The 21,968-nt window shown below is 46.1% G+C and overlaps 1 protein-coding gene across 4 annotated transcripts in view; it reads right to left on the reverse strand.

Moving 5' to 3' along the window:
• Positions 1-8,614: 8,614 nt before the first annotated feature.
• CLASRP (CLK4 associating serine/arginine rich protein) overlaps positions 8,615-21,968 on the reverse strand; it is a 211,791-nt gene continuing 198,437 nt past the window's right edge. For all 4 annotated transcript variants that reach the window (XM_033955808.1, XM_033955811.1, XM_033955810.1 and 1 more), the window contains one exon: positions 8,615-8,988. In XM_033955808.1, the coding sequence (XP_033811699.1) occupies positions 8,946-8,988 (43 nt within the window). In that variant the 3' untranslated portion in view covers positions 8,615-8,945. The remainder of the gene's footprint in view (positions 8,989-21,968) is intronic.

A 21,968-nucleotide genomic window follows, 5' to 3' on the forward strand; every position in this document is an offset into this window, starting at 1 on the left:
GTCAGAGATTGTCGCTAAACCTGTTTTCAGAGCTTTAGCGATAATTGCTTTTACTGACCTGATGTACAAAACAGTCCACCACGTGTTTTCCTCTCGCTTGCTCATTTGTCAATCTGGCCATGCAAATGAGCTAAAATCCCATGCAAAGATTGATGCACTAACATTGCTTGGCTATTTTTTTAAAATGGGGTTTTGGTGATCAGAAAAACCAACAGGTCTAGGTAACTGTGTTACCAACAGGCCTGCCTGGGTTTTATTGTCATTTTTTTCAATGGCACAAATATTTTGTTTGTGTGTTACACATGCATAATATCTGTCCCATTAAAAAAAGAAAAAAAGTCCCCCCATTGCAGATGATGGCCCTCCCCGATGACCCGACAAATGTGGCTGGAGGTAAAATTGGCAGGAGGGATGCCCACTCCCTCCTGCCATGCAGAACACCCCCGTGTCATGGCCTCCCACTACACCAGGCACATTTGAGCTACTGTCCTCCCCCAACCCCCCCTCCAAAACTCTCCATACCTTTTTAAAAAGTTGGAAACATTTGGATAATAGGCACCGTTTGAAAGTAAGTAATACCATGGTGGTGAGAATAAGAGATATGTAATTAAAGGAAGAAGTAAAAAAGGAAATAAATAAAAAGTTTAAAAATATTTGCAGAATGAGGAGTGCAACGAGGATTTTGACATATGAGTTTCAACTGTAAAGTCCTGATACAGTGATGGGTGATTGATTTCGGATGTCTGATCTTCGGTCTATGAGTAACAGCAAAGATTGAGCAATGCTTCAATATCTGCAGGAAAGGTGACTGAATGAGCGATGAATGAATGATAACATCTTAATTTTATCCCAGGACAAGCAGGCATGATATTCTCACACATGGGTGACGTCATCTACGGAGCCCCAGCGCGGACAGCTTTTCAAGCAAACTTGATTGAAGTTTCAAGTTTGCACACTGCACCACGCATGTGCTAGCCTTCTTGCCCACTAGAGGGCGCATCCCCACCTCGTGGTCCTCAGTTCTAATTCATCCGCGGAGCCAGAAGCCCTGTGGATTTTTTAGTGCTCTTTTGCCTTCTGTCGCCGCGGCTGTGTAGGTTTTTTCGACGCGGTCGCTGCGTTTTTTCTCTTCTTTTATTTGCTTTTCTTTGATTTTCAAAAAAAAAAAAAAAAAAAACGTGTTATATTTTTTGCGCTCCGGGGGCTCCCGGTAGCCACGGCCGAGGAACCTCGTTCGTTCCCGGCCCCTTTTTGGGCCTATGTCCCGGCCCGTTACGGGATTCAAAAAGTGCGGCACTTGTGACCGGCTGTTGTCGATCACAGATCCCCACAGGCGTTGTCTGCGGTGCTTGGGGCCCCATCACCCGACCGACTCCTGTTTGAAGTGTGGGACCTTTCAAAAAAGGGCTCTCACGCGTCGCATTGCCCGCATGGCGGAACTTTTTTCTCCCGACGTCCCGACGGGGATGGCCTCGAGCTCGGCCTCGGCCCCGGCCTCGACCTCGACATCGGGCCCTCCTGCCTCGCCTCGACCCTCGGTGCCCTCGAAGCAGGTTGCCTCGTCCAGCAAGGCCTCGGGTAAGTCTCCACTTCCCTCCTCAGCTCCTGGATCCAAGAAGCCACCCTCGGGCGCCTCATCGGCGGTTGGGTCTGCCTCCGCCCAGCCCAGGGTGTCTAAATCGATAGCCCCGAGGGAATACTCGAGACCGAGGTCGCCCTCTGTGGAGCATCGACAGGTGCTGCCCCAGGGTATGTCCATCCCTGTGTTTCAGGACTTGCTCCGGGCTTTGATCGCCTCGGAGCTGTCCAGGGCCATTGAGCACCTGCAGCAGGCTTCGGCCTCGACTGCCTCGGCCTCGACTGCCCCGCAGTTGGCGACCTCGGCCTCGGGTACCGGGGCTTCGGCCGCCGAGGCGCCTGCCGCCTCGACCTCGGCTTTGGCCTCGGACCGGGCCTCGATGGGACAGCCTGAGCGTAGCGTCAGGCCCAAGGACAAGCTGCGCCGAGTGCGGCGGATCTCCTCTACCTCGTCCTCGAGGTCCTCGCGGGGCTCCTCGCCTTCGGGTAGGCCTCGGGCGAGGCGCCGATCGAGGAGAGCCAAGCGGTCTCGGGTCTCGCCTCGCGGACGCGGGCGCTCATCACCTCCCGAGGGCGAGTCCTTGCGAGTCGAGGAGCTCCGAATGGATAATCCAAAACTTTTTCGGTCCCCGTGCAGAGAGGGTTCCCGTGCCTCCTCGACGGGGCGGAAGGGACGGACCTCGATTCCCCGCAACCCGGGGGGTTCCCCCAGGGGCTCGTTCCAGCGGGCTGGGTCCCCGACCCCCTCGAGGTCACGGGACCGTGCCTCGTGGGGTTCGGGATCTGCCAGGGAGCCGAGGTACTCCCGCGAGGCTTCTCCCTTTGCCTCGGCGGGGAGATCTAGGACTCCTTCTCCTCCCGCCAGAACTTCGTCTTTTACGAAGTTCGTCCATGACATGGCGGGGGCGTTAGGGGTGGACTTATCGGCGGGTTCCCACCATTCCAAGGAATATTTGGAGGAGCAGGACCTTCCCACTCCCCAGAGGGAATCTCCTCGCCTCCCGCTGAACAAGGTCTTACATCAGACCTTGCTGAAAAACTTGGAGGCTCCTCTTACAGTCGCGGTCGTGCCCACCAAGATGGAGGCGAAATACCGGACAATTCCGCCTAAGGGGTTCGAGAAGGGGCAACTCTCGCACCAATCAATCCTGGTGGAGTCGGCCCTTAAGAGGTCGCAACCCTCTCGGGTGTCTGCTGCGGTCCCCCCTGGGAGGGAAGGTAGGACCCTCGATAAGTTTGGCCGTCGCCTCTATGCTAATTCACTCATGGCGACGCGGGTCCTTAATTATGCCTTTTCATACTCGTCCTATTTAAGGTCTATGGTCAAGGACATGCCTGAATTCCAGGGGGTGATCCCGGCTTCGCACAAGGACAGGTTCGCCACCTTTATGTCGAACCTTTCACAGCTGCGCCTCTACCTCTTTCATGCGGTATTCGACGCCTTTGAGCTCGCCTCGAGGGTATCGGCCTGCGCGGTGGCGATGCGTCGCCTGGCGTGGCTGCGTACCCTCGAGATGGACTCCAACCTGCAGGAGCGATTGGCAAATTTGCCCTGCGTGGGGTCGGAGTTGTTCGACGACTCCTTAGAGGCGGCGACTAAGAGGCTGTCTGATCAGGAGCGTTCGCTTGCGTCCCTTGTCCGCCCCAAGCCTAGGGCCTCGCAACAAAGGCCTTTTCGGCAGCCTCCGAGGCGGTATCCTCAGAAGACGACACCAGCCTTTTCTAGGCCTCCGCCCCGACGACCACCCCAGCAGGGTAGGGGAGGTCCCTCCAAGCCCGCTACGCAGGCTGCGTCCAAGCCCGCACCGTCCTTTTGACGGGATGAGCGGTTGGGGGCGGGCCCTCACCGCAACTCTGCCACATTCCCTTCCCATCGGGGGTCGACTCTCGGCTTTTGCCCGAGCTTGGACGGAAGTTACGTCAGACGCATGGGTGCTCCGGACCATCTCAGAGGGCTATTCGCTCAACTTCTCCAGGCAGCCTCCGGACATGCCTCCCGGGGCTTGCCCGCCCAATCGGAGCCAGTTGGCCCTTCTCCAGGAGGAAGCCAGGTCCTTGTTGAGCCTCCGAGCAGTCGAACTGGTTCCTTGCGACCAGAGGGGTCGGGGGTTTTACTCCCGTTACTTTTTGGTCCCAAAAAAGACCGGGGACTTGCGTCCCATTTTGGACCTTCGGAAGCTCAACAAGTTCCTGGTCCGGGAGAAGTTCCGTATGTTATCGCTTCCGATTCTGTATCCCCTCCTGGAGGAGGGGGATTGGATGTGCTCCCTGGACTTGAAGGAAGCGTATACCCATGTTCCGGTGCATCCCGACTTTCGCAAATTCTTGAGATTTCAAGTGGGGGAGTGGCACCTTCAGTACCGGGTCCTCCCTTTCGGCCTGGCTTCGTCCCCTCGGGTGTTCACGAAGTGCATGGTGGTGGCCGCGGCTGCCCTGCGCTCCCGGGGGTTGCAGGTCTTTCCCTATCTGGACGATTGGCTCATCAAAGCCCCGACCAGGGAGGGAGTTATTTCAGCGACCCAACAGACTATTTCACTTCTTCAGGGTCTAGGGTTCGAAGTGAACTTTCCCAAGTCTCAATTGTGCCCGACTCAGTCGCTGCAGTTTATAGGAGCCGTGCTGGACACGGTTCTCCTCCGAGCATTCCTCCCAACTCCTCGGTTGGAGGCTCTGCTGCGCTTGGGTCGGCAGATCTCGCTGAGGCCTGTCGTGTCGGCTCAGCGCATGATGGTGCTTCTGGGTCACATGGCTTCGACGGTCCAGGTGACTCCGTTCGCCCGCTTGCATCTGAGGCTCCCTCAGTGGACGTTGGCCTCGCAGTGGCGCCAGGATCGCGACCCGGTGTCTCGTCTAATAACGGTGACTCCTTCTTTGAGACGCTCGCTCCGTTGGTGGACCAACTCTTCCAATCTTTCCGGGGGTTTGCTCTTTCGCGTTCCTCCGCATCGCACAGTCCTGACCACGGACTCTTCGGAGTATGCGTGGGGGGCACATGTCGACGGTCTTCGCACACAGGGCCTATGGTCGGCCGCGGACCGTCGGTGTCACATCAATGTGTTGGAGCTGCGTGCTATTTACCTGGCTGCTCGAGCTTTCGGGCATCTCCTGCGCAATCAAATAGTGCTCGTCAGGACGGACAACCAAGTGGCCATGTATTATGTAAACAAACAAGGGGGCACGGGCTCTTGGCCTCTGTGCCAGGAAGCCCTGCGCCTATGGACTTGGGCAGTCTCTCAGAACATTTTCTTGCGTGCGGTTTACATTCAGGGAGAGATGAATTGTCTGGCAGACAAGCTCAGTCGTCTTCTCCAGCCGCACGAGTGGTCGCTGAACTCCCGGGTTCTACGCGAGGTCTTCGACCGTTGGGGGACTCCTCAGGTGGATCTGTTTGCCTCACCCGAGACTCACAAACTACCGCTCTACTGTTCTCGGATGTTTTCCCGGGAACGCCTCGAGGCCGATGCGTTTCTTCTCGACTGGGAAGGGAGGTTCCTTTATGCGTTCCCTCCGTTTCCCCTGATCTTGAGAACGCTGGTGCATCTCAAATTAACCGGAGCCACTATGATTCTCATCGCGCCTCGTTGGCCCAGACAGCACTGGTTTTCCCTGCTGCTTCAACTCAGTGTCCGGGAACCTCTGCTTCTGCCTGTCTTTCCCTCTCTGCTGTCTCAGAGTCAGGGTTCGCTGTTGCATCCCAATCTTCAGTCTTTACATCTGACGGCTTGGTTCCTTTCCCCTTGACTTCGGTTCCTGTTTCTCAGTCAGTACGGGAAATTCTGGAGGCCTCGCGGAAGGTCTCGACTAGACTTTGTTATTCCCAGAAGTGGACCAGATTTTCTTCCTGGTGCTTCTCGAACCACCTGGACCCGAGTTCGGTGCCCGTGTCTTCGGTGCTGGAATATCTGTTGCATCTGTCGAATTCTGGTCTGAAGACGACTTCCATTCGAGTACATCTTAGCGCTATCGCAGCATTCCATCAACATCTCGAGGGTCGTCCCCTCTCTTTACATCCTCTGGTTTCTCGTTTCATGAGGGGTCTTGTGAATGTCCATCCTCCTCTGAAACCTCCTCCTGTAGTGTGGGATCTTAATGTGGTCTTGGCTCAACTGATGAAGCCGCCTTTTGAGCCCATAGACAAATCTCTCCTTAAGTTTCTCACTTGGAAAGTGGTCTTTTTGATTGCGCTTACCTCCGCTCGTCGGATAAGCGAGCTGCAGGCTTTGGTTGCGGATCCCCCTTTCACGGTGTTCCATCATGACAAGGTGGTTCTCCGCACCCATCCTAAATTTTTGCCTAAGGTTGTGTCTGATTTCCACCTCAATCAGTCCATTGTTCTTCCGGTATTTTTCCCGAAGCCCCACTCTCATCCTGGTGAGGCGGCGCTTCACACGCTTGACTGTAAGAGGGCGTTGGCTTTTTATCTCCAACGTACTAAGTCTCATCGGAAGGTTCCTCTATTGTTTTTGTCCTTTGATCCTAATCGGGTGGGACATCCTGTTTCCAAGCGCACCTTGTCCAACTGGTTAGCTGCTTGTATTTCCTTTTGCTACGCTCAGGCTGGTCTCCCGCTCTCGGGTCGAGTCACGGGGCATAAGGTCCGAGCGATGGCAGCTTCGGTTGCTTTCCTCCGATCCACTCCTATGGAGGACATATGTAAAGCTGCCACTTGGTCTTCGGTTCATACGTTCACCTCCCACTACTGTCTGGACACTTTGTCCAGAAGCGACGGCCGGTTTGGCCAGTCGGTGTTACGTAACCTGTTTTCATGAATTGCCATCCTCCCACCGGCCTTTTTTTGGTTGGCTTGGAGGTCACCCATGTGTGAGAATATCATGCCTGCTTGTCCTGGGATAAAGCACAGTTACTTACCGTAACAGGTGTTATCCAGGGACAGCAGGCATATATTCTCACAACCCGCCCACCTCCCCGGGGATGGCTTCTTTGCTTGCTATGGAACTGAGGACCACGAGGTGGGGATGCGCCCTCTAGTGGGCAAGAAGGCTAGCACATGCGTGGTGCAGTGTGCAAACTTGAAACTTCAATCAAGTTTGCTTGAAAAGCTGTCCGCGCTGGGGCTCCGTAGATGACGTCACCCATGTGTGAGAATATATGCCTGCTGTCCCTGGATAACACCTGTTACGGTAAGTAACTGTGCTATATAGTCGTAAGGATAAAACTTAAAAAAAAGGATGGGAGTTTACACTGAGGCGATAACACTACTACAATGATTGTTGGTTCCTGAGGGGAAGTATTGAACCGCTCTGATGAATAAAATCTCATTTGTCAGATGAAACTGGAGTGGATACAGAGGATTGTGGTATTTTTCAACAATGCTGCATCGTCGGATGTGAGGATCAACGGAGGAAATCCAGAGGGAACAGGATTGTCAGTTTTTTGGAATAGACAGCATACTGAGACTCCGATGTGCTGTTTCCGAAGTTGGCCAAGGGGCAATCTGTGGTTGGATGATTTCCCTGAAGAAACATAAGCTGATGACTGTGCTTTCTCTCTGATTTTTGTGAGAGTTCGCAGAGGCTTCCCTACCTTGTTCCTTTGAAGATCATTTAATTACTTTTAACTGCTTATTTGTTTTTCAATTAAAAAACTACTTTCAGAGGGGGCGATGTAGCTAGGAGCAAAGGAGAAGTGCTGAACAGTAGACTAAAACAAGGACTTTTCTTTTAAAGTTGAGATCTCAGCAGACAACTATGTAAATGCTATACTTACAATGTTGGGTTTCTTAGTATGCACTAATCATTAGCACACACTTAATCAGTTAGTGCCCCTTGATGACTTCTCCTCTTAGGGCCCGATTCACTAACCTGCCCAATCTTGGCAGGGCCGATCAAGAAGACTATTCAAATGGGGCGATTGGAGGCACGCCCCCATCTGAGAACATGGATTGCTAGGTAGCGATCCCCACACTACTTTGCCTGTAGATGGTCTGCACATGCTTAGCAGAGCAGGGAGGGGCAGAACGAGTGGTAAAGAAGCTACTGAAAACTGAAGTTTCAAACCAACTTCCAGTTATTTAAAATCATCCTCTGAAGACAGCAAGAAATTCTTAGGCCCTGATGCTCCTGCATTCTGCCGCCTTCCCTGCAATGCGAGCCTGCGGGTTTAAAGTGGTGTTGCACTGCGGCGTATTCTAGAACATGCCATAGTGCAGCCCCACTTTAAACCCACAGGCTCGCACTGCAGAGAAGGCAGCAGAGATCAGTCTGGGCGGCAAGAGGAGAGGGCTGTGGGGCTGAAAGTGCTGTTCTGGGAAGGAAAGGCGACAGAGGGCAGGGCGCTTTTGATGGGGCAGAGAGCAGTTTTTTACACAAGCGACTGGTCCTCACCCGTCGCTTGTTTTTTGATCGGCCAGCCAGTGGGTGTGTCAGGAAAAAGTGTAGTGAATCGCATTCTTCCTGCTTTGCATGCTGTTTCCCCTCATTTGAAGGCATGGATTGGGATCGGATCAATACACAGGTTAGTGAATCGGGTCGGAGGGAAATCAGTACACGATTAGTGAATCTAGCCTTTAGTGCTCTGAAAAGTAATTGCTTTGGGCTGGAAGCCATTACCGGGGACAAAGAGTTGTTTAAGAACTGGTTGCGAGTCTGGAGAAATATGGCCATGTGCCTACTCATTTGCCCTCAATGAGCAGGGGCATGACATAGCATCTGCATGTTACCCACCCAGATGAAAGCAGAAAACTCTGTCCCCTATCCCAAAGTTATCATCTGCTAGCCCTTTCTTTGTAACCTTAGCACTTGACCATGGTTGCCTGATCCTGATGCTTAAGAGTGTGCGTGTGTGTGGGGGTGGGGGGGGGGGGGGAGAAGAGAGAAATATTTATTATTCTGCCACTAGGTGTTTGATGTTCTCTTCTCTGATCTACAGTTTACTAAACTATCAGAAAAAGGTCTGTTGTTATTTACAACCAAAGGACCTTTTCATCATTCTGATATGCATCTCACAAAATAAATGAACCTTGATATAAGAGCCGGTAAGAATGCTTTATCACAGTAAAAAGGGATATAGTAACACCTTTACCTTTTCAATCTGAAGATTGAAACCAAATTCATCTTTATTGTAATTATTACACATTGTCTCATAAAAAAAATAATCCACCAGCATAATGAAGGTTCCTAAAGCGGGTACAGGAGCAACAAACCATCAGACCATTATGATGACAGCACATTTAGTTGAGAAGAATCTATGTCACTGTAGTCTGCCACATGGCAGCATCTGCTGTGGACACATTCCAAAGGGGCTCCGGTTCCCATTTCACGTGTGTTTTGTGGAAACAACCAAGTGATGGTAATGAACATTCCTGAGTCCACTAGGCAGTTCACATTTAGCACTTGGCCCTGGCCTGTCTAGTGGCGATAATGAGGACTCCTGGATCTTGAGCGTGAACGTCTGCGGAAGAAAGGCAAAATCCCAGCATAAGCCAAATCTGTGTGGTATTCAGAATAAGATGAAAAAATATTGTTTATCTATAAGTGCCTTTTGTAGACAGCAGGATTGATCAGGAATATAAATTGGTGATGTTATCTAATGATGCCAAGAAAAAACAGCTGTAGTTCAAGCATGAATGAAACTCTGTGCCTGATCAATCCTGTCTATGGAAAACACATGAGAAACTATGCTTTTTCTGTTGACAAGCAGAACCAAGTCAGGCACATTAATGGTCAAACTCTAAAGATCAGGGCTGCCAAGTTTCCAAGTTTATTAAATATTTGATTAATCGCTTATTAACATTCTAAGCGATGTACAAAGTACAATTTGGCCTGTACAGCTTGACTGAATGGACTCTCCTGACTGTGGACTGCTCCAAGCCATAGTATGAAGCACTGTCTCTAGGAAAAGATGACTAAAGTTTCAGATCCAAAATGGCCCATTTTTCATGTCATAAGTAGTATAAAAAGTTACATGTTTGAACTTTGGTAACTTTTGAATTTTTTTTCACATAAAAGGATGTGGTTTGGATTGTTGCATAACATAATGTTTGCTCTAACAGAATTAAAACCTCAGTTTTGGTTTCTGGAGACTGCCATCTTTTTCTAGAAATAGTCACATATGGGGGCTAATTTTACAAAGGCATTTTTGTATGTATGGTGCCATATATCTAATAATAATAAGATTAAAAGTTTATATACCGCAAGACCGTAAAGTTATTTGTGGTTTACAATAGTTAAAAATACTACAAATTGAGTAAAACTTACAAAGTTAAAAACTAGTAACTAAAAACCTTAAAAATCAGTTATTGTATAAGATTTTGCAAATCAGCTACCTACATGCTTCAAGAACAAATATGTTTTTAGGTGGCTCCTAAATTCCTCATAAGTATTAGTAAGCAAAAGCAATTTTTCCAAATCTTTACCCCATAATGCTGCCTTATACGAAAAAAGATGTGGATGATATTTTTAAAGTTTACATCCTCTAACTAAAGAGGAAACAAAATTCAAGTGTGAGCTTCTCTTGTGTCTATTGGTTGAAAAAGAAAAGAGGTCAGTTATATATTTAGATGCTAACCCAAATAAAACCTTAAAACAAAAACAGCCAAACTTAAATTTCACACGCACCTCCATCGGCAGCCAATGCAGAAGTTGATAAGAAGGTGTTACATGATCGAATTTCTTCAGCCCAAAAATCAACCTGACTGCCGCGTTTTGCACCAATCATAATCGCTGCATATTCTTCTGAGAAATTGCTAAATAGGCGGTAATCTAGTTGACAATATAAGGGATTGTACCAAATTCTAAATGATGAAACGTCAAAATATGCTCTAATGCAGTGTTTTTCAACCGCTGTTCTGCGGCACACTAGTGTGCCGTGAGATGTTGCCTGGTGTGCCGCAGGGCCGCCGGGCCCGGAGCTGACAGGGGGCCCGAGGCAGGGGCGCCAGTAGCTCGCCAAGGCAAAGTGAGTCGATCACCCAGGACTCACTTTGTCTTGGCGATCTAATCTATCGAGCCGATAAGTCTTCTTCTCCCCGACGTCAATTCTGCAGTCGGAGAGGAAGTTCGGGCCAGCCAATCACTGCCTGGCTGGGCGGAACTTCCTCTCCGATTGCAGAATTGACGTCAGGGAGAGCATGCGTCGGCGTCGGCTTTGGGGCCTGTTATCCATTGGTGGGTCCTGTTCCCCGATGGCAGCGGCAGTGGCAGTGGCTTGGGGAACGGCAGGGAGAAAGAAAGAAAGGGGGCAGGCAGGGAAACAGAAGGAAAGAAGAGAAACAGAAAAAAAGAAAGAAAGGTCAGGGAGAGAGGAAGAAAAAGTTGGGGGAGGGAATGAGGTGTGGAGGAGAGAAAGCATACAGGCTGATAGAAGGGAAGAAAGATTGGATGCACAGTCAGAAGAAGAAAGTGCAACCAGAAATCACCAGACAAGGTAGGAAAAATGATTTTATTTTAAATTTAGCAAAGTGGAGGCAGTATTACCACAGTTTTCAAAGGAATTTGCCCAAATAACTTACTAGTTAACTGGGTAAATTCCCAGAGATGAAAACTTCCCTTCACTTACTATGCACAGTTCTGAATTTATATCTGCTGTCTATATTTTACAATATGGTCACCTTTTACTAAACCGCAATAGTGGTTTTTAGCGCAGGGAGCCTATGAGCGTCAAGAGCAGCGCTGGACATTCAGCGCAGCTCCCTGCGCTAAAAACTGCTATTGTGGTTTAATAAAAAGGATGGAGGGTATATTTGTCTATTTTTGTATGCTATAAAAACCAAATACAGAGAGAGACTGAGAGCTGTTGACGAAGAGCTACGTGTGTGTCTTTCTTCGATTCCAGCCAGAATATCAGCTTTGTGTTCAGCCAAACAGGCCCAGGTTTCGCACTGAATAAAGTATTTTATAATTTTTATTTCATAATAAAGTAATTATAAAATACTTTCTTTGTGTTTATTTGATTCCTATTCAAGAGAATTACTTTATATATAGTCAATATAGGCAGAGAGTTAAATTTTTTAACATTTTCTAATGGTGGTGTGCCTCGTGATTTTTTTCATGAAACAAGTGTGCCTTTGCCCAAAAAAGGTTGAAAAACACTGCTCTAATGGCCCGAAGCTTCCAAAGAGTAAAAAAACCCTTTCTAACCAGAGTCCACCTGGTCCTTCATAGTTAAACCCTGGTCCAGTATTACACCTAAAACCTTCATAGTAGATTGAATAGGATAACTAAGTTTATTGATACACAATGATGTTTTAATATCAAACAAGTGTGATGAAGCTACAAAAAATGTTTTTTTCTGAATTAATTTTCAGTCTAAAATCAGTCATCCATTGCTCCATCAAATTTAATACCTCTGTTGCTTTAGGGATGACTTCAGAGAGAGAGGTAGTGAATAGAATAATGATTGTAAAATTAATAATAATAATAATTTTATTTCTTATATACCGCCAAAGCCGTAGTAGTTTGAGGCAGTTTACAACAAAGAAGGGTTGGACAATCAGCGAATGAGTACAATCAGCGAATATAGATACAATTAATATATGTAGAAAATATGTAGAATATGTAAAATATGTAGAAAATACGATAGAAACCTTCAAAATCCTGAAGGGAATAGAGAAAGTGGACAAGGACAGATTCTTCAAACTCTGGGGAACCACAAGCACTAGGGGTCACTCGGAGAAATTGAAAGGGGACAGGTTCAGAACAAATGCTAGGAAGTTCTTTTTTACCCAGAGGGTGGTAGACGCATGGAACGCTCTTCCAGAGGTTGTGATAGGCCAGACCACAGTACAGGGGTTCAAGGAAGGTTTGGATAGGTTCCTAAAGGATAAAGGGATTGAGGGGTACAGATAGAAGCAGAGGTAGGATATAAAAATGGTCAAATCACTTCACAGGTCAAAGGACCTGGTGGGCCACCGCGGGAGCGGACCACTGGGCAGGATGGACCTCTGGTCTGACCCAGTGGAGGCAACTTCTTATGTTCTTATGTAAGCAGAGAACAGGTACAATATAAGGGGTCAAATGTACGGCGAGCATGAAGCAGAGGTAAGACAAAAGAGATCTTGGGGGACAAGGGTCGGGTAAGAGGTCTTAGGTTACAAAACGGTTAAATAGGTTAGTTTTTAATAATTTTCTGAAGTTTAGGTAGGATGAGGAGCGCGAGATAATATTGTTCAGCCAATCATTTAGATGACCTACTTGGAAGGCAAGTGTTCTGTTCAGGCATCTTTTGTAGCGGCAGGCCTTTAGAGTTGGATGGCTGAAGAGATGAGCTCTGCGAGTGGGTCTAGATGGACAGTCTAAGGTAAAATGGAGAACCAAGTATAAGGGGGCCGAACCAAGAATGGATTTGAAACAGAGACAGGCAAACTTGAACTGTACTCTTGCTTCCAATGGTAGCCAGTGGAGTTTTTGGTAGTAGGGAGTTATGTGTTCCCATTTTTTTTAGCCCAAAGATCAGTTGAATTGCCAAATTTTGGATGATACGGAGTCTTTGAATGGTTTTTTTGAAGGACCCAAGGTAGATAATGTTGCAGTAGTCGAGTAAGCTCAGAATGGAGGATTGCACCAGTAAGCGGAATTAGGTTACGTCAAAGTACTTTCTGATGGTTCTTAGTTTCCATAAGGAAAGGAGAAGCCTTTTCTGATTAGTAAGTCGGTGTGAGTTTCAAGGGTGAGGTTGCGGTCTAGTGTCACTCCCAGAATTTTTAAGGAAAGACTTGACCGTTCAAGGAGATTGTTGAATCTTTGATTTTGTCGTTCGGACTTGCCAGGAAGAATTTGGTTTTTTCTGAATTGAGTTTCAATTTGAAATCAGCCATCCATAGTTCAATTTGCTTTAGGATAGATGTCAGATGATTTTTTTGTTTCAGGAGTTACGTTGGTTAGAGGAAAGACTATGGTAATGTCATCAGCGTAAATGTAGAATTTGATTTTCAGGCTTTGTAATAGGTTCCCTAGTGTGGCTAGGTAGTGTGGGGGACAGGGGAGAGCCCTGCGGGATTCCACATGCGTTTACCCAGCTGAAGGATTGTGTATTGTCACTGTAAACTTGGTATGATCGTTTACTTAGGAAACCCTGGAACCATTTTAAAACATTGCCTGAGACCGATTGACTCCAGTCTAGGAGGATGGTATGATCAACTAAGTCGAAGGCACTACTTAAATCAAACTGAAGGACTAGTACACTTGTGCCCTGGCTAAACAGGCAATGGAGGGAATCTAGTAGAGAAGCAATAACAGTTTCGGTGCTGTGTCCGGAACGAAACCCTGACTGGTTATCATTTAGAATGTTGAATTTGTCCAGATAGGTTACTAAGTCTTGGTTGAACAGACCTTCCATTAACTTTGCAAAGAAGGGGATGTTCGCAATGGGTCTGTAATTTGATGTCAGATTGATGGGTTCTTTGGGGTTTTTTACAATCAGAGTGATTAGGATCTGGCCTAGGTCCTCAGGAAAAGTGCCCGACTGTAAAAGGGAGGAGAGCCAAGTGTGTAATTTGGCTTTGAAGGGGACCAGGGCAATTTTCATTACATTAGGTGGGCAACAGTCTAGTTTGCAGTGGGAATTAACGTATTTTGAATAGAGCTTGCAGAATTGTTGCCAGTCGGGATTGTGAAGTTGTTCCAGAGCAGGTCAGCCCTAGGTTCGTCATAGGGCTGAGCAACTGGGTAGTTCAGATGATTGGTTGTGGTGGCTGATAGAGAGGATCTTAGATTGGAGATTTTGTTGGTGAAAAACTCGGCCAGGGCATTGGCCGGTGGGGGGGAGTCTGAGGAAGGACGGGTTAGGGTCTGAATGCGTAACTAAATACTTTTATCCCCGATTGGGATAATTACTCACCTAATGATGACATATAGACATTAAAAAGCAATGGGGATAATGGTGACCCCTGTGGAACACCAGATGGATTACTCCAAGTACCAGAAAGATCATAGTTAAAACATACTTGATAGGTGCGAGACATAAGAAAACCTCAAAACCAGTCCAACACCTCTCCTTTAATACCAATTGAATCTAAGCAATGTAACAATTTCCCGTGGCCCACTAAATCAAAGACAGAACTCATATCAAATTGCATAATCAGGGCATTAAGGCCCCTACTGAGTAGGAAACGTAAATTATCCAAAATGGCCGCAATTACTGTATCAGTATTAAAAAAAGGTCTAAAGCAAGATTAAGTTTCATGCAGAAGAGAGATATTCTATCAGTTGAATATGTACCAATCCTTCCATGATTTTTACAAAAAATGGAATGGATGCTACTGGCCTATAACTAGTTACTAATGCTAATGATTCTTTACATTTTTTTTTAATTGGAGTTATTATAATGTGACCATTATTGGCAAGGAATTTTCCATTCTTTAAATTATCATTTAAATAATTCAGCAAATTTAGTTTGAAATCTAATGGAGCTGCTTTCATGATTTCTGGGGGACAAGAGTCCAAAACACAGTATGATTTAGTATACTTGTTATATAATTTGATATAAATATTCCATTCTAAATCATGAAAGGAACTCCAAATCATGTCTGCTGGTATTACATTTCTTTGCATGTTAAATATTTGATATTCATACATATCATTTGTCGAACAGTTATTTCTTAAATTTTTAAATTAAAATTAAATTAAAGTAACCCGGTTTGCGAGTGTTTTGCAAGTAGAGCAAAACTTGTCTCGCAAACCGAGTGTTGACTCGATTTGTGAGCACCCCCGCGAGAACCGGCACCCCCCCCCATCTGGCACCGGCACCGGCACACAGCCCACAGGATGTGCTGGTGCCGCTTGAAGAACTTCCTGCCTCTGCCGGGCCTTGAGCATGCATCTGTGCATGCTCAAGGCCTTCTCATTCTCCCTCTCGCTGAAATTCACAACTCTCTCCATTCCACAGGACCATTAGCAGCTATAGTAATTTGCAATGTACATCTTTCTAACATTTCTCATCTTTCCAGGTGAATATGCTGCACCTATGCAAGGAACTCCTTGCTAGCAGCTCACATACCAAATCCAGGTGAGAATGATATATTGCTAGCTACTTAGGTGTCTTATTACAAAAAAGCTCAGGCAGAACTGACTTTTTTCTCCATTCTGTGTTATTGCTTATGGTGATTCTCCATTAACTTTTTGTCGCCCCTGATATCTGCCACAACTCTCTCAATTCCACAGGGCCATTAGCAGGTCTGAGAATTAGTGATGATAAAAATTTGTTCCAGGTGTGTTTGCTGAAAAAACACCAATGCTGTTTGAAACTTTGGTGCCAGGAAAATGGATATGCAAGTTACATGAATATGTGTTAACTGTACCCGAGAGTGGAACCTTTGATGCTGGGAAGATGGAAGCAATGCTTTTACTCATAGAGATAAAATTAATTCTTTGTAGAATCAATAACAGGCAGCTCAAAAGACTATACATCTCCCTCATTATTCACGGAGGATAGGGGCAGAGCTGGACAGCGAATAGGGAAATACCGCGAATATCCGGCTCTGACCCACCCCCGCTTCCCTCCGGCATCCCGGCCTTCCTAGTGGTCTAGCGGGCTTTCGGGGCAGGAACGGTCTTCCTACGCTCCTGCCCCATGCAGATCGCCAATAGGAAATGACTGCCATGAGTTCCCTTAGTCTCTCGAGACAATGGCGGGAGCTCACGGCAGCCATTTCCTATTGGCGATCTACACGGGGCAGGAGCATAGGACAATCGCTCCTGCCCCGAAAGCCCGCAAGACCACCAGGTAAGGCCGGGATGCTGGGGGGAAAGCAAAAATATATATATTTTTTTAATCCCCCTCAAATCACGATTATGTGAAATCGTGAGTGCGGAAACCGTGAATGGGGAGGGGGAAGTGTAATCAGTTGAGGAATGGTTCACTGTAAGAACTCATTGATAACTGTTGCCAGTGTGATAACTTGCTCATGTGTATGTGTGTGGGGAAAAACACCTAAAGGACATCCAATTGGTGGACATGGTTTTGGTGGTAATTGTTAGGCATCCTTTTTATAAAAAGGGTTCAAATATAGCTGCCTCTTCTTTTTAGAAGTCCAATAGTGTTTGTGCTTCTGTTCATTCTAGGTGTTATTTTGAGACTATGCTGTGATATATTCTCCCACAACTTCTGCTTTTTACTTTTGCCACAGATGTCTTTCTAACATTTTCCCTCTGTTCTCCTGATTTCAGGTTGACTATGCCATCTCCCCAGAGTGGCTGACTCCCCTTGTGTTTCCCAGAGGCCAGAGCAGGTCTCTTAAAACTAGGTTCAGCACACCAGCTTGCACCTGGGCAAAGAGTTATTGCCAGCAGCTTATATACCAAAACAGAAAGAACAGGTGAAAATGATGTAGTGCAACCTTTGTTTGCCCCCCAGGACAGACGGTAGAGACAGACTCAGATATGATAGAGGAAATCAAACAAGGATGTAAGACAGGAAATGTAATGATCATGGGAGACTTCAACTTCCTGGGGATCGACTAGAACCTGGGAACCTCAAACTGTGGTAAGGAGACGAAGTTCCTGGAAATGATAGGGGACTGCTTCCTAGAACAAATGGTGGGAGAGCAGACGAGAGGAGAAGCCACCCTGGACTTGGTCCTAAATGGCATCACTGGTCGGACAAAAGAAGTAGAAGTCACGGTCCTGCTTGGGATGAGCGATCACAACATGATCAACTTTAAACTATACATCGAGAAAGGGAAACATACCAAAACCCTAACCACGACTTTCAACTTTAAAAAAGGAAGATACGACAGCATGAGAGCCATGGTAAAAAAGTGGCTCAAGAAAAGGATGGATAAAATCAGAACGGTTGATCAGGCATGGTCCCTACTAAAAACTATTATCACGAAAGCACAAAACCTCTACATCCCACAGATAACCAAAGGCAAAAGAGAACCAGCATGGCTTACTAGAGAGGTGAGGGAAGCCATAAAGGGAAAGAAGGACTCCTTTAAAGAATGTAAATGCACGAAAACAACCAAAGCTCGGAACAAACACAAGGAGGAGCAGAAGAAATGTCACAAGGCGGTGAGGGACGCCAAAAAGGACTACGAGGAGAAAATCAAGAGGCCAAGAACTTCAAGCCCTTCTTTAGATACATAAAAGGAAAAAAAAAAACCCTCAAAAGAAGCGGTGGGACCATTGGATGACAAGGGAAGAAAATTGCTGACAGACTAAATTCCTTCTTTGCGTCTGTCTTTACGAAGGAGGACACCACAACAATACCAGAAGTAGTGAAAGTGTTCAAAGGAGTAATAGGGGACAGCCTCACCACAGTTGAGGTGGACTTGGACCAGATATGCTACCAGATTGACAAACTTAAAGGTGAAAAATCCCCTGGACCTGATGGAATTCACCTGAGAGTCATAAAAGAACTGAAGGTTGAAATCGGAGAACTATTGCAAAAACTTGCCAACCTGTCAATTAGAACTGGTCAGATACTGGACGATTGGAGGATAGCGAACGTCATACCAATTTTCAAAAAGGGGTCAAGAGCAGAACCGGGCAACTACAGACCTGTGAGTCCCTGGAAAGATGGTTGAAGCACTGATTAAAGATAGCATAGTCCGGCACTTGGACACACATGGCCTTATGGGATCCAGTCAACATGGCTTCAGGGAGGGGAAATCATGTTTGACAAATTTACTCCAATTTTTTGAAACCGTGAACAAACATATTGATAATTGAGAACCGGTGGACATAATATATTTGGACTTCTAAAAAGCGTTTGACAAAGTTCCACACGAAAGACTTCTCAGGAAACTACAAAGCCATGGAATAGAGGGGGATGTACTAAGATGGATAGGCAAATGGCTAGAGAACAGGAAACAAAGAGTGGGCATAAATGGGAAGTTCTCGGACTGGGAGAAAGTGACTAGCGGTATGCCCCAGGGCTCGGTACTTGGGCCCATCTTATTTAATATTTTCATAAATGACCTAGAAGGAACATCCAGTGGGATCATCAAGTTTGCCGACGACACAAAGCTATGCCGGGCAATCAGATCGCAGAAGGACAGCGAGGTACTCCAGAGTGATTTGTGTCAGTTAGAGAAATGGGCGGAGAAATGGCAGATGAAGTTTAATGTGGAAAAGTGCAAAGTAATGCATTTAGGCAGTAAGAACAAGGAATACGAGTATAGAATGTCAGGTGCAACTCTGGGTAAGAGCGAAAAGGACCTGGGTGTAATGATAGATAAGACCCTGAAACCGTCGGCACAATGCGCAGCAGCGGCAAAGAAAGCAAATAGAATGTTAGGCATGATAAAGAAAGGAATCACGAGTAGATCAGAGAAAGTTATAATGCCGCTTTATAGGGCAATGGTCAGACCACACTTGGAATACTGCGTCCAACATTGGTCTCCCAACCTAAAGAAGGATATAAAAATGCTGGACAGGGTGCAGAGACGAGCAACGAAGCTAATAACTGGTATGGAGAACTTGGAATACGAGGAATGACTCAAGAGACTGGGACTGTTCTCCCTTGAGAAGAGGAGACTGCGAGGAGACTGCGAGGGGACATGATTGAGACTTTCAAAATACTGAAAGGCATCAACAAAATAGAGCAGGAAAATAAATTATTTACCTTGTCAAGTGTGACATGGACAAGAGGACATGGACAGAAGCTGAGGGGGTACAAAATCAGGACAAATGTCAGGAAGTTCTGCTTCACGCAGCGAGTGGTGGACACCTAGAATGCTCTTCCAGAGAAGGTTATTACCGAATCCACTGTTCTAGGATTCAAAAGCAAATTAGATGCACATCTCCTTACAAGAGGCATAGAGGGATAAGGGTGACTAAAACTATATCAGGTGTGCACCTGACTGGGCCTCCGCGTGTGCGGATCGCCGGACTCGATGGACCATGGGTCTGATCCGGTGATGGCAGTTCTTATGTTCTTACTCTAGAAATCCTTCAGTTGACTGCAAATTGTGCTTACTATCTACACTGTTATAACTATACCTCTTCCCTGAGTAGTCCTTGTGATGAATTAAATACATATTCACTATGCTAACATGTTTCACACTTTTTTCCCTGCTATCATGTCTCATACCTTGACAAGGGTGTACTTCTTGATGACTTTCTGAGAGAACAGTATATTGTTGAGTTTTAGGCTCTCTTTTACATAGGTGCGCTAAATAAACGCATGCGCTAACTGCTAATGCGTCCATAGGATAACATGCATGCATTAACATTTTGCATGCACTATATGCGTTGTCCTTTAGGGCAGTGATTCCCAACCCTGTCCTGGAGGAACACCAGGCCAACCGGGTTTTCAGGCTAACCCTAATGAATATGCATGAGAGAGATTTGCATATGATGGAAGTGATAGGCATGCAAATTTGCTTCATGCATATTCATTAGGGCTAGCCTGAAAACCCAATTGGCCTGGTGTTCCTCCAGGACAGGGTTGGGAACCACTGCTTTAGGGTGCCGTTAGCGAGTGCTAAATGTTAACGCATGCATGTTATCCTATGAACACATTAGCAGATAGCGCATGCATTGATTTAGCACACCTTTCTAAAAGAGAGCCTAAAACTCACCAATATACTCTGAATTTGACTCAATCCATCTTCCTTTTTCTACAGCCTACCTTCTCCTACCAGGAGAAGATTATGAGACCTTAACAATTCAACCACAGTTGGACCTAGGAGTGGCTTACTTTGCATACCTGTCATCCATCTCATCGAACTGTAGTTGCATGCTGCTTTCCTGGACTGTGCAATGATTCGAGTGTCTAGGAAGTTACATAACGTTCTACAATAAAAATCTTAAACCATTTTTGACATTGTGCTTATTTGCAAAAGGAAGGTGAGGGCCCATTCAGATACATTGAGTAGCATCTGGACATTAGTGTTTCCTTAATAAGAACCACTTCAAATTCAGCTACTTCGTCATATTGACCTTTGTCTTATCTAGTGTTCCATGAGGACCAGGCTGCAAAGGAGAGAAGTGGGGTGGCCCTTAGGGGGTGGCAAACAGGGTAGCTGTGCTATGTTTCAGGGGGCAGCATGGGCTGGCATGTCTCCCACTTGCTCACCAGTTCAATGAGACGTCTAAACTGCATCACAGCCTGCAAACAGCATAATATTTGGAAAAAATGGCATTATATGAGACCTGGAGAGGATGAACAAGGTACAACAAGGTGACTTAACTTGGTGAGCCAGAAATGGCTTCTTTCAGTCAGGGGAGAAGTTTCCTATACTGACAGCTTAGGCTATGCTTAACGCAGTCGTTTAGGCGTGCTTCGGGCGCTCCACTATGGCGCTGCAAGAATGCCGCTGCTACAGCCATACAGAACACTATAATCAAACCTAAACTGCTTTTATTCTATGGCTCATTGTCTAGCACAGTGGTTAGAATGAAGGTTAGCATGTGAGCCTGCTGTGGGTTCAACTCCCTCATGTACTTCAGCTGACACAATTCTAATTTTAATAAAGATTACAACCTACAGACCAATCAAATATAATTTTCATCTCAAACAGCAAAAAATTCCAAAAGTAGAGTTTGTAATTGATATAAACAGCGGTATTTGACTCCATGTCACATTTATTCAACCATACTTGAGATTCTGGCTTTTGGGACAATGAAAGCAGTGCTTTAAACCATTGGGCTAACAGTCTTTAGTCTCAGCTAACTGTGATATGATAGCTAAGCAGATGATACCTTAGCAGATCACTAAGCTATGATATGACAGGGGAGTCATAGAAACTGGAGTGGAAGGTAGTGAAGCTCAAGTGTAAAAGCTCTGTGCTGATCTTGCAGAGATTGTGAGTTCAACTCCCAGTCCATCTTTTAATGGTGGCATTGTACCTTGCAGGTGCACCTTAATGATCTCACAATGAGGTCAGCATTGTGCAACTGCACACCTCCATTTGCAATGAACTAGAAGCCACATTCGGGTCTGTTATGTGTTTTATTCTGTTTTTAAGCTTTGCCAAATGAAGTTATGGGCTTTCTTTGCTTTGAAGAATGAGCTGATTGGAGCAAGGTTTAGTGAGAAAGAAAGTGTTATTTGGAGCAAGAAACCTAAAGCTGTGATTTTCATGTACTATAATTAGCTAATAACATTACTTCTTTGGCTGGGAAATTAGTAAGTTTTTAAATTCAATATGCTTGTAATAACAACTTTATTTTTGTATACCACAATACCAAAAGCAGCTCAGAGCGGTTTACAGAGGAAGAGACTGCATACAGACAGTGATGTTGCAAAAAAGACTTTCAAATTACATTAGCATGTCAAGATTAGTCAAGATTTATCTGAAAGCATTTCAAAGATACAACAAGACAGGAAAGGAGTCAAAGAAATTTATGGATGTGTCCTGTTTATGTAGTGGCTGAATCACAAAATAAAATCCCTGAACTGTATTTAGAAAATCAGTTTGAAAACGTACAAAATATGCCTAAATCCCATTCAGAGAAACATCTATCAAGTAACATCTATCTGACGCCCAA

This window comes from Geotrypetes seraphini, chromosome 8 (assembly GCF_902459505.1).
Source record: "Geotrypetes seraphini chromosome 8, aGeoSer1.1, whole genome shotgun sequence".
Classification (NCBI taxonomy): Eukaryota; Metazoa; Chordata; class Amphibia; order Gymnophiona; family Dermophiidae; genus Geotrypetes; species Geotrypetes seraphini.